This window comes from Odontesthes bonariensis, chromosome 4, assembly GCF_027942865.1.
Source record: "Odontesthes bonariensis isolate fOdoBon6 chromosome 4, fOdoBon6.hap1, whole genome shotgun sequence".
Taxonomy (NCBI): Eukaryota; Metazoa; Chordata; class Actinopteri; order Atheriniformes; family Atherinopsidae; genus Odontesthes; species Odontesthes bonariensis.
Window position 1 is genome coordinate 1,437,950 of NC_134509.1, and position 16,971 is coordinate 1,454,920.

The 16,971-nt window shown below is 42.7% G+C and overlaps 1 protein-coding gene across 1 annotated transcript in view; it reads left to right on the top strand.

Moving 5' to 3' along the window:
- Window positions 1-2,594, top strand: part of meis1a (Meis homeobox 1 a) — a 37,111-nt gene extending 34,517 nt beyond the window's left edge. Inside the window, exons 12-13 of the mRNA XM_075462451.1 lie at window positions 462-567; window positions 2,276-2,594. Coding sequence (XP_075318566.1) covers window positions 462-511 — 50 coding nt within the window. The 3' untranslated portion in view covers window positions 512-567; window positions 2,276-2,594. The remainder of the gene's footprint in view (window positions 1-461; window positions 568-2,275) is intronic.
- Window positions 2,595-16,971: the final 14,377 nt, after the last annotated feature.

Below are 16,971 nucleotides of genomic sequence, written 5' to 3' on the forward strand. Positions count from 1 at the left end.
TATTTTGTAAAAGTCTGTTGCTCACAGGCTTTTATTTTGTAAAAGTCTGCTGCTGTCTGCTGTGGAACAGGAAAAGAAAGTAATCGGCGGATCCACCAAACCTGGAGAAGGGTACGGAACTTTTACTCGGCCATTTTCATGTTAAAGTTCTTCCAGACGGCGGAGTCGACAGAACCAAAGTCATCTGTAAACTCTGCCAAGTTGAATTGTCTTCTCAGCGTAGTAGTTCCAGTCTAAAATATCACTTAAAGGCAAAACACACAACTGATAGCAGCAAGTCATTCAAGGAAACAGACAGTGGAGCGAGGCTTCTACATAAAAACTACAGAAAGATGCTGATGTTAAAAGTGTGTTTGCACAACAAATGTTATGGCACTTTCATTCATATGGCAGCACATTTAAAATAAAACTAATGCTGAAGGTCCGGTTCAAACTGCGGTTCTACCTGTGTTCTTCTACAGGTACCATGGGTGGCGTTGGATTGGGTGTGGAGGGCCAGTGGTACATGTAGCAGCGCCACCTCCACCCTGCAGCCAGTCGAGCCCCCCGGCATCCCAGGACGCCATCGTGAGTAAACGCCACAAACAAAAGAGCTTATTGGTTTTTATTGATGCTCAGAGGTGGAAAACATGAAACCTGTTGGTTTATGTTATTGTTAATTTATTAATTTTATTTTATTAATTTTATTTAATTTTAATTAATTTATTAGTTTATTTAATAATTCTGTTATTGGGACAGGTTTACTCATGACCTGAGTCCTTCTGTTCTCTGAAAAAATAAAAGAGACTTAGGCAACGTTTAAAACATATGTAACCCATATGTAACCTAAAAAACAAACATTCACCTATCCATGGGGGGAAAAACGAGTTTAGGAAACTTAGCGCTACATGTTTCCTCAAGTTAGATGTTGAGTTTCTGCTGAAATGTGCGTTTGTTTTGGTTGACACAGAAGACACATAATGTAGCTGCTGTTTCTCACTCTTTGTAAGGTAAACATGCTTTCAGTATGAGGCCTCGTCTGCGTCTTCATTTCCCACCGTTGGTTCTGACATTTTTCATCTGTTTCTTTGTTTGTTTGCTACGACTGCTAATGCTAAAGCTAACCCGTCCCGCCGCTGAGATCGAGTACGGTCACGTGACCAGACTGCACGGCTGCGTCTGATTGGTGGAACACAGTCAGGTGGTAGAGCCTTTGGCGGAAGTCTCTCTCTCTGTCAGAATAAAACATTAAAATGAGGCGTACGCGGGGGGATAAAAATAATGAGGCGTAGAATACCAAAGAGGTAAGAAGAAAAGTAACCAGCTCATTGTAGCCTAATGTAGCGGAGTAAGAGGACAGTTTCTGCTGCACACATCTACTCAAGGAAAAGTAAAAAGTATAGAGATTTAAAACTACTCCTAGAAGGAGAATTTTTCAAAAACTTACTCAAGTAAATTAATTAATTAATTATTATTATTATTATTTTTTTTTTTAATTTTATGATTTTATTGCCTTCTTTTATGTGATTTTAAAGCACTTTGAATTACCTTGTGTACGAATTGTGCTCTTCAAATAAAATTGCGAGTTGTACCTGATCTGTATTTGTTTACACTCTCAGCTCCTCTTCACTAATTAAATCCCTCAGATTTAAAGGTCAATTAATCCTCAGAGATCTTCTCCATGTTCGAACAAAGCGCTCGTTAGTTTATTTGATTACGCACAGTCCAATTACTGCCTAATTAGATTTTAGTGCTGAGGAGGAGGAGGATGAAGGCAGTGGACACAGCCTGGAGACAGATTAGGTGATTAGAAAGGAAGAAAACAATGGTCTGAAACTACATTCCCATTAAAGTTTGGGTTTAAGCACAAACAGCTTATAGGCTCCTCCCCCTCCCTGTCTGCTGTGCTTCAGCTCTGCCCCTAAAGCCCCGCCCCTGCAGAGTTGTACAGCTGCCGTAGGAAATGTGGAAATGACACTCCTGCTTATGATTGTTTCCACATTAAAGTATTAATAAAAAGTATGATTCACTACTCTGGGAATATTTAAGAACTCGGCTATATTAAGGTTTAAATCCACAGATATTAAAACAGCTCGTTTTGACATGACCAAGGCTGCAAAAAAAAAATAATATCAACTATTTAAAGTAGAAAAATGTACATCATGAACTGCTAAAGTAAGCTGAGATGCTGTAGCATTGACATTGTGCTATCGTGCTAAGCTAACTGGCTTTTACAGCCACTTTACTTTTTTTTCTCTTTTCTTTTCTTTGAAATGTTCCCAAACTTTCGTTTCAGCTCCAGATGTGTCAAACCGGGATAAACACTCTCTGGACTACAACTACGGCGGCCCTGAGGGGACATTTTGACACCAACAGGATCTCCTTCTCTGCCCGATGAGCTCACATAGAGCTGACGTCTGTTTTTCCCTCCACAAACACTTTGAAAGCAGACGTCAGAGGATGAGAAACGGGACAACCTGCTGGAAGCTTTTGTAAAAAGTTTATTTCTTGAGGAGAATTTTTAATTTTTCACACTGTGTGTGTTTGTTTCATAGACTTCTTTCTTCCTTTGAACCCCACAGATTTCTCAGTTTTAAAATAAAACAGTAAAACTATTTTTACTGCTGGACTCACGAGTTTTTTATGAATATTTCATTAGTTATTATTAATTCATTATTATTATAATATTTCATCTCCTTCCGATCAGATTTAGTGACGTTGGATGTTTAACTAAAGGACGACAGAATCGTTTAATTTTTTATTCACATTTAGAAGATGTGAAGAAGAAGAAGTGAAAGGATGAGCAGAGGCTGCAGATTGTTGAAAACATTTGTCATTACGTGGCTTCTTCTGTTGTTTATCTAACCAGAGAACATCCTGACTGTATTTGCTCTGGTGGATGTCCACCACAGCTGTTGTTTTTTCCTCCTCCAGGTTTGTTTCCTGTTAGAACTTCTTCTTCTGAATAATAACCACTGACAGCCTACAGCGCCCCCTCTGGTGACGCCACACAACTGAGTGGAAACTGTCTGCATCATGTTTGTTTTTGCTTCACAGATTAAGGGAAACTAGACAAATGTTCCTCCACTTTTTCCTCTTTATTGCTCATCTACAACTTTAAATCAGAAAAAGTTGAAAATCTGCAGGGATTCTAGATATTTAGTTTGATTCTTATCTTAACACAGACTAAATGAGATAAACATGTTTCATGTTTTGTCTAATAAACTATATTTAATTTGTTAAAATACATCATTTTTTCATTGGAACAGGATGAATTTAGTGAGAAAGTTTTCCAAAAGTTTTACTGAGTGACCAAAACCTAATTTTACGTGGATGAAACGCCAAAACAAACATAACAAACAGATACCAAATAAACCAAAGAAGAAGTAGTTTTAGGAACTCTGTTAGAGAGAAACATAGAATGTGATGAGAGGAAATTATCCGTTTTTTACTTTAAAGGGACAGTTCGCCTCTTCTGACATGAAGCTGTATAACATCCCATATCAGCAACATCATTTCTGAACATCTTCTTACCCCCTGCTGCGTCCTGTGAGCAGAGTTCCAGCCTCGTTTTGGTGTTGATGAAGGTAGTCCGGCTAGTTGGCTGGGGTTTAAAAAATAAAGCGTTTTGCTTCTTAAAACAATATGCGTTAAGGTTCAAGTGTCTCAACCTAACCGTGGCAGGGATTTTCCTAAACCTAACAAAAATGCTTAAAGGGGAACTCCGGGGCATTTGAAGCGCAATCCCATTGCTAGAGACAATATTACTGGGCATGTATTGTTGTAATGTTTTAAATACTTGAACGCAGTTTTTCTAGAGAAGATAATTGTTTTGTATATGGGATTATCGTCCATCGACTCTTTTGGGCTTTCACATGCGCGAGCCTACAACCAGCCGGTAAGTGACATGCTGTTTATAAAGTTGTTTTGTAACGTCCCCATGCCAGTAATGTGAGAACCATGCATATGGTTTTGATGGTAAGGCTTGTGACTTTATTGTCGGATGGTTTATAAAGTGGTGTGACGTTTCTGCAGTGTGCAAGTTGTTGTTTTACGTGGAAGGGTTAGAATTAGCCCCTTGGCCACCACGTATTTGGCTAGCATGACAGGCTGCGCAAACAGCGCAATCGCCGCACAGGGAGCGCAGATTTGCACCTCTCTGTGTCCTACTGTCAGTATTTGACAACCTCTAGCAATGGGATTGCGCTTCAAATGCCCCGGAGTTCCCCTTTAAGAGCCTCAACATAACCAAGAGGTTTAATTGGCAAAGTCTAACCCAAAATTGTAAGTGACTAAATCTAACCAGGACATTGTCTCTCCTAAACCTAACAGAACCATTTAAGTGCCTAAACATAACTGAGAGGTTTAACTGTCAGAACCTGACCACGGATTGTAAGTGAATAAACCTAACCAGGGCTTTGTGTTATTTAAACATAACATAATGGCTTAAATGCCTTAATGTAACCAACGGGTTTAACTGCGTAAATCTAAGCGATATTTTGTGCTGGTTGAACATAATCAGGAGGTTTAACTGCCGACTATTGTGTTGCCCAAACCTAACCGAGTGAAAAGAAGTCTGAATCTTTTTGTTTACGTCTGCTGTTTGTGTCACATTTGCAAAACAAAATGGTTCTCCAGGAAAAAGTCAGACCTCACAATCGCTTGGCCCTATTTTCTCTCCCTTCGTATCACTGCCTGCTGTGCAGACCGAAGTGCAGACCGAGCAGCAAACACCGTAACAGGCGCGGCTGTCGGCAGGCGGAATAAATGATAATTTTTAAAAAATGAAAACAAATAAAAGTGATGACTTTGGCCCAGAGTTGGGTCTCTCTGATGGGCTCTAACAGAACATGGATCGGCCCGACTCTGTGGTCCAGACCAGCTGTGGTGTCGCAGCAGTTTCTCTTCCTCTGGAATCTGACCGAGGAGGGAAAAGGGGCGATTTGTGTAGATCGGCTCCAAACTCTTAAATGGAGAGATTAGTTCCCCCTCACGCTCCACTCGGCCCCCTCAATGGATCTGCTCTCCCAATCCTCTGGGAGTTTCCTGGTTACACCTCATTCCAAAGCCTGGAAAAAATGCTCCTCCAAAAATAATTAAGAAAAACAACAAATAAAAGATGTTTTTGCTTGAAATAAGCAAAAAAATCTGCCAATGGAACTCGTGAAAATCGGCTTGTCAAGATTTCTTGAAATAAGATGTGATATTTAGGACTTTTGAGATAAAAGTGATCTTGAAATTAGCTTAAAAACCTCTTCAAATGTAAAAAAAAAAAGCTTGTTGCATATGAAATATGACTCAAAACAATTTGTTTTCAAGACTTTTTCATTTAACAAGATATTCCAGATGTATTGTCTTCAAACAAGTCCCTCTATCTGGCTGAAATGGTGCTTGTTAGGCAGTTGTGTCTTATATTAAGTGTAATGATAATGAGACATTTTGACTAGAAATGAGACAAATATACTTGGTAAGATTTAGATTTTTTTCCAGATATAGGGACTTGTTTTAATACAATACATCTGGAATATCTTGTTAAGTGAAAAACTCTTGAAAACAAATTGTTTTGAGTCACATATCACATGAAACAAGCTTTTTTTTTTCATGTGAAGAGGTTTTTAAGCTAATTTCAAGATCACTTTTAACTCAAAAGTCCTACACTGGAAAAAAATGCCCCACCAAAAATAAGTGAAAAAACAACGCATAAAAGATGTTTTTGCTTGAAATAAGCAAAAAAAATCTGCCAATGGAACTAGTGAAAATCGGCTTGTCCAGATTTCTTGAAATAAGATGTGATATTTAGGACTTTTGAGATAAAAGTGATCTAGAAATTAGCTTAAAAACCTCTTCAAATAAAAAATAAAGCTGGTTTCATATGATACGTGTTTTAAAGACTTTTTCACTTAACAAGATATTCCAGATGTATTGTATTAAAACAAGTCCCTATATCTGGCTGAAATGGTGCTTGTTAGGCAGTTGTGTCTTATATTAAGTGTAATGAGATATTTTGACCAGAAATGAGACAAATATACTTGGTAAGATTTAGATTTTTTTCCAGTGAAGCCGACCGACACAAAGAGAAACCGTTCGTCTTCCTTTTGGAAACAGTTATGATTTGAGGCGGTTCAGATATTTCACTATATATGATTCTGGTGAAACTTTTTCCAACAACTGGAGGTTATCTCTGAGACAGAAAACATGACAACAAGTCCTCGGTTTCCCTGCGAGCTGACTGACAGGCGGCAGCTTCAGCCCCGTGTTTGACTCTTTAGGGGATTCTGCAAACTGCCTTCATCTCTGTTTTTAAAGCCGAATGTGTGATCTGCTGAGGGCCCATCGGAGAGTCAAACGCTTAAAAATGTAGAAAGAAAGAGCTGACATGAAGAAGAAGAGAGTCTCCCTGGTGGTGAGGGGGCGGGGGGCGGGGGCCGGGAACCGGAGTAACAAACTGAGAGGTGTTTAATGTTTGTGGCTGCAGCCTCTGTGAAAAAAGGTTAGGGTTAGGGTAAAGGTTAGGGTTAGAAAGGGTTAGGAAGGGTTAGGGTTAGAAAGGGTTAGGGTTAGGAAGGGTTAGGAAGGGTAGGGTTAGAAAGGGTTAGGGTTAGGAAGGGTTAGGGTTAGGGTTAGAAAGGGTTAGGGTTAGAAAGGGTTAGGAAGGGTTAGGGTTAGAAAGGGTTAGGGTTAGAAAGGGTTAGGGTTAGAAAGGGTTAGGAAGGGTTAGGGTTAGAAAGGGTTAGGGTTAGGAAGGGTTAGGAAGGGTAGGGTTAGAAAGGGTTAGGGTTAGGAAGGGTAGGGTTAGAAAGGGTTAGGGTTAGGAAGGGTTAGGGTTAGGGTTAGAAAGGGTTAGGGTTAGAAAGGGTTAGGAAGGGTTAGGGTTAGAAAGGGTTAGGGTTAGAAAGGGTTAGGAAGGGTTAGGGTTAGAAAGGGTTAGGGTTAGAAAGGGTTAGGAAGGGTTAGGGTTAGGAAGGGTTAGGGTTAGAAAGGGTTAGGAAGGGTTAAGGGTTAGGAAGGGTTAGGGTTAGGAAGGGTTAAGGGTTAGGAAGGGTTTAGGTTAGAAAGGGTTAGGGTTAGAACGGGTTAAGGGTTAGGAAGGGTTAGGGTTAGGAAGGGTTTGGGTTAGGAAGGGTTAGGGTTAGGAAGGGTTTGGGTTAGAAAGGGTTAGGGTTAGAACGGGTTAAGGGTTAGAAAGGGTTAGGGTTAGAAAGGGTTAAGGGTTAGGAAGGGTTAGGGTTAGGAAGGGTTTGGGTTAGAAAGGGTTAGGGTTAGAAAGGGTTAGGGTTAGGAAGGGTTAGGGTTAGAAAGGGTTAAGGGTTAGGAAGGGTTAAGGGTTAGGAAGGGTTTGGGTTAGAAAGGGTTAGGGTTAGGAAGGGTTAAGGGTTAGAAAGGGTTAGGGTTAGAAAGGGTTAAGGGTTAGGAAGGGTTAAGGGTTAGGGTTAGAAAGGGTTAAGGGTTAGGAAGGGTTAGGGTTAGAAAGGGTTAAGGGTTAGGAAGGGTTAAGGGTTAGAAAGGGTTAGGGTTAGAAAGGGTTAAGGGTTAGGAAGGGTTAGGGTTAGGAAGAGTTAAGGGTTAAGGGTTAGAAAGGGTTAGGGTTAGGAAGAGTTAAGGGTTAGGAAGGGTTTGGGTTAGAAAGGGTTAGGGTTAGGAAGGGTTAAGGGTTAGGAAGGGTTTGGGTTAGAAAGGGTTAGGGTTTGGCAGGGTTAGGGTTAGGAAGGGTTTGGGTTAGAAAGGGTTAGGGTTAGGAAGGGTTAAGGGTTAGGAAGGGTTAGGGTTAGAAAGGGTTAGGGTTAGGAAGGGTTAAGGGTTTGGAAGGGTTAAGGGTTAGAAAGGGTTAAGGGTTTGGAAGGGTTAGGGTTAGAAAGGGTTAAGGGTTTGGAAGGGTTAGGGTTAGGAAGGGTTTGGGTTAGAAAGGGTTAAGGGTTTGGAAGGGTTAAGGGTTAGGAAGTGTTAAGGGTTAGGAAGGGTTAAGGGTAGGGTTAGGATTAGAAAGGTGGATAGCTTTCATTCCTTCAGCAGCAGAGCCTCTGACATCTTTCATCCGGCTGGTTAAAGCAAAGAGTTGTTGTCTTCATCATCACCGATCTCCCCTCGGCTGCAGGGACACAGCGTTATTATAAATGCACTCAGTATGAAGACTCGATGAGAGCTGGAAGGAAAAACTCTGTTTTAAAAGGAATAAGGGAACAAAAGGCAGGTGATCTCCAAAGAAGAGCTTTGGGATGTCCTCCAAGAAGCCTGGAGAACTATTCCTGAAGACTCCTTAAAGAAAGGACAGAAAGCTCTGCCATGGTCCTGCAGAGCCTGGAGGAGGAAGGCTGGTTCTGTTTGACAGCTCGCAGCTGACTTTGTCTCTGATTCATGGAAGTTTAATGTCTTTGTCAAAAATATCCCATCTGGCAGCTGAACGGTTTCTGTTTTTTTTTCTGTATTTCTGACATTTGGCAGAATAGTGAACAAGCTGTGATTCAAGGTTAAAGTCCAGAGGTTTGGACCCAAAAGTGGACGTTCAGAACTTCAATTTGACCTAATTTATCTAACAAAATGAAGATGCTGCTCGACAGGCAGAGGAGGAAGAGGAGATGATGCACTGGAAAAAATGCCCCTCCAAAAATAAGTAAGAAAAACAACAAATAAAAGATTTTTTTGCTCGAAATAAGCAAAGAAATCTGCCAATGGAACTAGTGAAAACCGGCTTGTCAAGGTTTCTTGAAATAAAATGTGATATTTAGGACTTTTGAGATAAAAGTGATCTTGATATTAGCTTAAAAACCTCTTCAAATGAAAAAAAAAGCTTGTTTCATGTGAAATGTGACTCAAAACAATTTGTTTTCAAGACTTTTTCATTTAACAAGATATTCCAGATGTGTTGTCTTCAAACAAGTCCCTATATCTGGCTGAAATGGTGCTTGTTAGGCAGTTGTGTCTTATATTAAGTGTAAGGAGATATTTTGACTAGAAATGAGACAAATATACTTGGTAAGACTTTGATTTTTTCCAGTGTGGAGGAGGAAGAGGAGAGGTCCAGGTCAGAACCTGCGACCGACTGGTGCATCACTCACGCCTCCGTGCCCTGTTCAGCCTCCTCTGGGAGCACAAGTCTGGGTCATTCATCGTCTTTAATTAAACGCTGTTTCAGGAAGAAGGAAATGTGTCTCCCCGTGTGGGGGGGGCTGCGGGGGAACGTATTCAGTGTCGGACCGAGGGTCCAGAAACAGGTTTGGGGTTACCTGGTGGACAGGAAGTCGTTTATCACAGACAATCAACGGTTGGGCTGAAAGTGGAGGTCAGTTAGAGACCAGCTGCTGATTAACTACAGCTCACTGACAGGAAATAATAAAACAGAAAGACAGAAAATAAACTGATTAAACTCACAGACCGGTTAACAGGAGAAGAAACCTTCAGTTAAACATTTTAAGGTGAAAATGAACCCTGTGATGAGCATCTCCTGCAGGGAGCGCTCCACCTTTTACCGGTTCAGAACCTCAGATCTGGAAGAACTGACTTTCATCCCGGCTGCTTCACACTCAGCTGTGAACTGAAGGTCAACAGAACCACATCATCTGCAGAAAGAAGAGCTGGAACCCTGAGGTTCCCAAACAGAGGCGGTTCCTTCATGGGGGCGATTTGTGCGACGCACTACCAAACACGGAGTTTTTTTTTATTTTTTAATCTAGTTGCTAAGGTGGGACTGATCTACTGTAGGCAAACTGGTTGTATATGTCATTGTCCAATCAGATTAAGGTCGCGCCTGGTGTTGCCACGCCCATTTGGGGCGATTTCTGTCAGGGTCAAATTTGCACCAGAAATCTCCCATTGACATGAATGGTACGTCAGTTTTTTTCAAAAATCATGCTCCCAATATATTTTCTATGAGGGTTTATGTGCTCGCACAAACGACGTGCTTTTGTCACATGTCTGTTGCGCGGGACCATGAACATTCTACGTTGTTCTTGTAACAAAAAAAGAAAAACAAACATTCTACGAAGAAGATGTCGAGTGCAACAATACGGTAGTGTTTCTGAAAGAAGTACCCTTTAGTCGCCGTACTGATGCGGAGAAGGCAGCAATCAAACAGCTAGGACCCCCGAGACCTGATTTAAACATCAAGCAAGTGTCTACGAAAGGGGAGAAGGCCTACACACGATCTTTCAACAAGAACTGGTACCACAGAAAAACCTGGCTAGCCGGCTGTGATGTAGCCAATGCTCTTTTTTGCTACCCTTGCCTTCTATTCCACCTAGAAAACAACACGGCAGACGGTACAGCGTGGACAATAAAAGGAGTAACAGACATGCAACATCTCTCTGAGAAGGCAAAGAACCACATGGACAGCTGTCTGACATTTTCATCCGGTGCGTTCACATCAGACGCGGTTGCGCGACGCGATTACATACAAAGTCATTGCAAAGACGCGAATAGACGCGGATTCAAGCTGGCGGCGCGATGATGCGCGGTGAGGCGCGGTGAGGCGCATGCCGCCGCGCGAGTGAAAATATTCTAATCCGCGCGAGTTAAAAAAATCCAACTTTGGCGAAATATTCGCGCCAGACAGCCTATCAGCGTTGAGATTCTGGACGACAGTGACGTGGAGACAGATGGACAGGCGCTGTCTGTGGCATGCAGATAGGACTGCAGATGGAAATTAGCTTCTAAGCTACAATCTGGTGCAGGTCATCTCTTTACTTTGTAATTAATGTACTTTGCACATGGTCCCTGACTAAATAAAATAAATAAAATTAAAAAATTAAATCACCGCCTTCTCCAGGAGTTCCGTCTGGATGACGGCCGCTTCCAGCGGTGTTTCGGGCTCGCCAGGACCCGGTTTGATGGCCTGCTCGGGAGGATCGGCGCCGTGATCTCTCGGCAGGACACCGGCTGCAGGCGCTCCGCAGCTGAAAGTGGAGCTGCGGTGCCGTGATCACCTGAAATCACGGCACCGATGTCGGGTGATCAAGGCACCATAGCTCCATTTCAGCTGCGGAGCGCCTGTAGTTGGTGTCCTGATGAGAGATCACGGCGCCGATCCTCCCAAGCGGGTCATCGGGCTGGGTCCTGGTGGGCCTGGGGTGCCGCTGGAGGCGGCCGCCATCCAGACGCAACTCCTGGAGAAGGCGGTGAAATTATCCGAGCTGAATGCACCACCGGATGATGTCACTGACCCAGACACGACGGCGTGTGCGTTTCAGACGAATCTCGGACTCCCACAGCAGGTACAAGGACGCGATGGTACTTATATCAGCCACGGTTGATGAGAGAATGAAATGTATAGCCCCTTGAGCTATTCGCTCGTTTTTTACTCACGCGAATGAGGCGAGTAAATTCAAATTACACCCGCGGCAACACTCGCGCGAGTAACGCGGTGCGAATGATCGCACCGCGTCTGGTGTGAACGCACCGTTAGGAAGAGTGAACATCGCCACACAGCTGGATGTTGGGGTATCGGCTATCAGTCCTTCGTCACAACGATGAGGTGAGCAAGAACCGACACATACTTAATCGGCTCATCCAGTGTGCAAAGTTTTGCAGGATTTTCGAGCTAGCCTTGCGAGGCAAAGATGAAAATGAGGGCTCCACTAACCCTGGTATTTTTCGAGGTCTTGTGGATTTTGTGGCACAATTGGATGAGGTGTTTCATGAGCACCTGAAAACGGCAAGACTTAAGGGCACATCAAAGACGATTCAGAACGAACTGCTGGGGTGTATGCTGAGTGTGGAGAGGGAATATGAGGAAAATAAATAAATAATGGTTAAGGTGTAATATTAACTGATTGGCAAATTATTAACTGGCAAATGTTTTGCTTTGAAGGTTTCACAATGTAACTTCCCTAGTTTGACACTTTTAACTAGTTCAGTGTTGCCATCTGGTGGACAAAAGAGATATTGCCTAAAATTGATATCTGATATCTGAATTTATAGGCCCAAACAAGTTAGGGAAATGGTCTTGCTACCTAGACAAATATACCTCAGTCCTATGGACTTTTATGGTACTTATGGACATAACGGGGGGAAATTGCACTACCTAAAAAAAATGTCAGGAGCCGCCACTGTTCCCAAACCAGACGCCCTCCTCCCCCCGACTGCACCTCCAGAACCTGTCCATGAAACCACCAACAGGACCGGAGACCAGGGGCAGAACTGGTGGAGTCCAACAGGCACTAAACTCATGATGTTTAACAGAGATGCTGCTGGTGGTGCACCCATCCTAAAAACTATCAGTAATCTTCAGTCAGCATTGACGAGGCTTTGAATTGATCGTATACTCCAATCTTTACAGTGGCTTCCAGTTAAATAAATGATTTAATTTAGGACATTTATTTTTACCCATCAGCCTCTGAACACAAAAGTCCCAGAAATGAAACCCGAAAGTCCCAGAAATGAAGCCTGAAAGTCCCAGAAATAAAGCCTGAAAGTCCCAGAAATTAAGCCTGAAAGTCCCAGAAATGAAGCCTGAAAGTCCCAGAAATGAAGCCTGAAAGTCCCAGAAATAAAGCCTGAAAGTCCGAGAAATTAAGCCTGAAAGTCCCAGAAATGAAGCCTGAAAGTCCCAGAAATGAAGCCTGAAAGTCCCAGAAATTAAGCCTGAAAGTCCCAGAGATGAAGCCTGGAAGTCTCAGAAATGAAGCCTGAAAGTCTCAGAAATGAAGCCTGAAAGTCCCAGAAATGAAGCCTGAAAGTCTCAGAAATGAAGCCTGAAAGTCCCAGAAATGAAGCGTGAAAGTCTCAGAAATGAAGCCTGAAAGTCCCAGAGATGAAGCCTGAAAGTCCCAGAAATTAAGCCTGAAAGTCCCAGAAATGAAGCGTGAAAGTCTCAGAAATGAAGCCTGAAAGTCCCAGAAATGAAGCCTGAAAGTCTCAGAAATGAAGCCTGAAAGTCTCAGAAATGAAGCCTGAAAGTCCCAGAAATGAAGCCTGAAAGTCTCAGAAATGAAGCCTGAAAGTCCCAGAAATAAAGCCTGAAAGTCCCAGAAATGAAGCCTGAAAGTCCCAGAAATGAAGCCTGAAAGTCTCAGAAATGAAGCCTGAAAGTCCCAGAAATGAAGCCTGAAAGTTTCAGAAATGAAGCCTGAAAGTCCCAGAAATGAAGCCTGAAAGTCCCAGAGATGAAGCCTGAAAGTCCCAGAAATTAAGCCTGAAAGTCCCAGAAATGAAGCCTGAAAGTCTCAGAAATGAAGCCTGAAAGTCCCAGAAATTAAGCCTGAAAGTCCGAGAAATTAAGCCTGAAAGTCCCAGAGATGAAGCCTGGAAGTCTCAGAAATGAAGCCTGAAAGTCTCAGAAATGAAGCCTGAAAGTCCCAGAAATGAAGCCTGAAAGTCTCAGAAATGAAGCCTGAAAGTCTCAGAAATGAAGCCTGAAAGTCCCAGAAATAAAGCCTGAAAGTCCCAGAAATGAAGCCTGAAAGTCTCAGAAATGAAGCCTGAAAGTCCCAGAAATGAAGCCTGAAAGTCTCAGAAATGAAGCCTGAAAGTCTCAGAAATGAAGCCTGAAAGTCCCAGAAATAAAGCCTGAAAGTCCCAGAAATGAAGCCTGAAAGTCCCAGAAATGAAGCCTGAAAGTCTCAGAAATGAAGCCTGAAAGTCCCAGAAATGAAGCCTGAAAGTTTCAGAAATGAAGCCTGAAAGTCCCAGAAATGAAGCCTGAAAGTCCCAGAGATGAAGCCTGAAAGTCCCAGAAATTAAGCCTGAAAGTCCCAGAAATGAAGCGTGAAAGTCTCAGAAATGAAGCCTGAAAGTCCCAGAAATTAAGCCTGAAAGTCCGAGAAATTAAGCCTGAAAGTCCCAGAAATGAAGCCTGAAAGTCCCAGAAATGAAGCCTGAAAGTCCCAGAAATTAAGCCTGAAAGTCCCAGAGATGAAGCCTGGAAGTCTCAGAAATGAAGCCTGAAAGTCTCAGAAATGAAGCCTGAAAGTCCCAGAAATGAAGCCTGAAAGTCTCAGAAATGAAGCCTGAAAGTCCCAGAAATGAAGCGTGAAAGTCTCAGAAATGAAGCCTGAAAGTCCCAGAGATGAAGCCTGAAAGTCCCAGAAATGAAGCCTGAAAGTCCCAGAAATGAAGCGTGAAAGTCCCAGAAATGAAGCCTGAAAGTCTCAGAAATGAAGCCTGAAAGTCTCAGAAATGAAGCCTGAAAGTCCCAGAAATGAAGCCTGAAAGTCTCAGAAATGAAGCCTGAAAGTCCCAGAAATAAAGCCTGAAAGTCCCAGAAATGAAGCCTGAAAGTCCCAGAAATGAAGCCTGAAAGTCTCAGAAATGAAGCCTGAAAGTCCCAGAAATGAAGCCTGAAAGTTTCAGAAATGAAGCCTGAAAGTCCCAGAAATGAAGCCTGAAAGTCCCAGAGATGAAGCCTGAAAGTCCCAGAAATTAAGCCTGAAAGTCCCAGAAATGAAGCGTGAAAGTCTCAGAAATGAAGCCTGAAAGTCCCAGAAATTAAGCCTGAAAGTCCGAGAAATTAAGCCTGAAAGTCCCAGAGATGAAGCCTGGAAGTCTCAGAAATGAAGCCTGAAAGTCTCAGAAATGAAGACTGAAAGTCCCAGAAATGAAGCCTGAAAGTCTCAGAAATGAAGCCTGAAAGTCTCAGAAATGAAGCCTGAAAGTCCCAGAAATAAAGCCTGAAAGTCCCAGAAATGAAGCCTGAAAGTCCCAGAAATGAAGCCTGAAAGTCTCAGAAATGAAGCCTGAAAGTCTCAGAAATGAAGCCTGAAAGTCTCAGAAATGAAGCCTGAAAGTCCCAGAAATAAAGCCTGAAAGTCTCAGAAATGAAGCCTGAAAGTCCCAGAAATGAAGCCTGAAAGTCTCAGAAATGAAGCCTGAAAGTCCCAGAAATGAAGCCTGAAAGTTTCAGAAATGAAGCCTGAAAGTCCCAGAAATGAAGCCTGAAAGTCCCAGAGATGAAGCCTGAAAGTCCCAGAAATTAAGCCTGAAAGTCCCAGAAATGAAGCGTGAAAGTCTCAGAAATGAAGCCTGAAAGTCCCAGAAATTAAGCCTGAAAGTCCGAGAAATTAAGCCTGAAAGTCCCAGAAATGAAGCCTGAAAGTCCCAGAAATGAAGCCTGAAAGTCCCAGAAATTAGGCCTGAAAGTCCCAGAGATGAAGCCTGGAAATCTCAGAAATGAAGCCTGAAAGTCTCAGAAATTAAGCCTGAAAGTCCCAGAAATGAAGCCTGAAAGTCTCAGAAATGAAGCCTGAAAGTCCCAGAAATGAAGCGTGAAAGTCTCAGAAATGAAGCCTGAAAGTCCCAGAGATGAAGCCTGAAAGTCCCAGAAATTAAGCCTGAAAGTCCCAGAAATGAAGCGTGAAAGTCTCAGAAATGAAGCCTGAAAGTCCCAGAAATGAAGCCTGAAAGTCTCAGAAATGAAGCCTGAAAGTCTCAGAAATGAAGCCTGAAAGTCCCAGAAATGAAGCCTGAAAGTCTCAGAAATGAAGCCTGAAAGTCTCAGAAATGAAGCCTGAAAGTCCCAGAAATAAAGCCTGAAAGTCCCAGAAATGAAGCCTGAAAGTCTCAGAAATGAAGCCTGAAAGTCCCAGAAATGAAGCCTGAAAGTCTCAGAAATGAAGCCTGAAAGTCCCAGAAATGAAGCCTGAAAGTCCCAGAAATGAAGCCTGAAAGTCCCAGAAATGAAGCCTGAAAGTCTCAGAAATGAAGCCTGAAAGTCCCAGAAATGAAGCCTGAAAGTTTCAGAAATGAAGCCTGAAAGTCCCAGAAATGAAGCCTGAAAGTCCCAGAGATGAAGCCTGAAAGTCCCAGAAATTAAGCCTGAAAGTCCCAGAAATGAAGCGTGAAAGTCTCAGAAATGAAGCCTGAAAGTCCCAGAAATTAAGCCTGAAAGTCCGAGAAATTAAGCCTGAAAGTCCCAGAAATGAAGCCTGAAAGTCCCAGAAATGAAGCCTGAAAGTCCCAGAAATTAAGCCTGAAAGTCCCAGAGATGAAGCCTGGAAGTCTCAGAAATGAAGCCTGAAAGTCTCAGAAATGAAGCCTGAAAGTCCCAGAAATGAAGCCTGAAAGTCTCAGAAATGAAGCCTGAAAGTCCCAGAAATGAAGCGTGAAAGTCTCAGAAATGAAGCCTGAAAGTCCCAGAGATGAAGCCTGAAAGTCCCAGAAATTAAGCCTGAAAGTCCCAGAAATGAAGCGTGAAAGTCCCAGAAATGAAGCCTGAAAGTCTCAGAAATGAAGCCTGAAAGTCTCAGAAATGAAGCCTGAAAGTCCCAGAAATGAAGCCTGAAAGTCTCAGAAATGAAGCCTGAAAGTCCCAGAAATAAAGCCTGAAAGTCTCAGAAATGAAGCCTGAAAGTCTCAGAAATGAAGCCTGAAAGTCCCAGAAATAAAGCCTGAAAGTCCCAGAAATGAAGCCTGAAAGTCTCAGAAATGAAGCCTGAAAGTCTCAGAAATGAAGCCTGAAAGTCTCAGAAATGAAGCCTGAAAGTCCCAGAAATAAAGCCTGAAAGTCCCAGAAATGAAGCCTGAAAGTCCCAGAAATGAAGCCTGAAAGTCTCAGAAATGAAGCCTGAAAGTCCCAGAAATGAAGCCTGAAAGTTTCAGAAATGAAGCCTGAAAGTCCCAGAAATGAAGCCTGAAAGTCCCAGAGATGAAGCCTGAAAGTCCCAGAAATTAAGCCTGAAAGTCCCAGAAATGAAGCGTGAAAGTCTCAGAAATGAAGCCTGAAAGTCCCAGAAATTAAGCCTGAAAGTCCGAGAAATTAAGCCTGAAAGTCCCAGAAATGAAGCCTGAATGTCCCAGAAATGAAGCCTGAAAGTCCCAGAAATTAAGCCTGAAAGTCCCAGAGATGAAGCCTGGAAGTCTCAGAAATGAAGCCTGAAAGTCTCAGAAATGAAGCCTGAAAGTCCCAGAAATGAAGCCTGAAAGTCTCAGAAATGAAGCCTGAAAGTCCCAGAAATGAAGCGTGAAAGTCTCAGAAATGAAGCCTGAAAGTCCCAGAGATGAAGCCTGAAAGTCCCAGAAATTAAGCCTGAAAGTCCCAGAAATGAAGCGTGAAAGTCTCAGAAATGA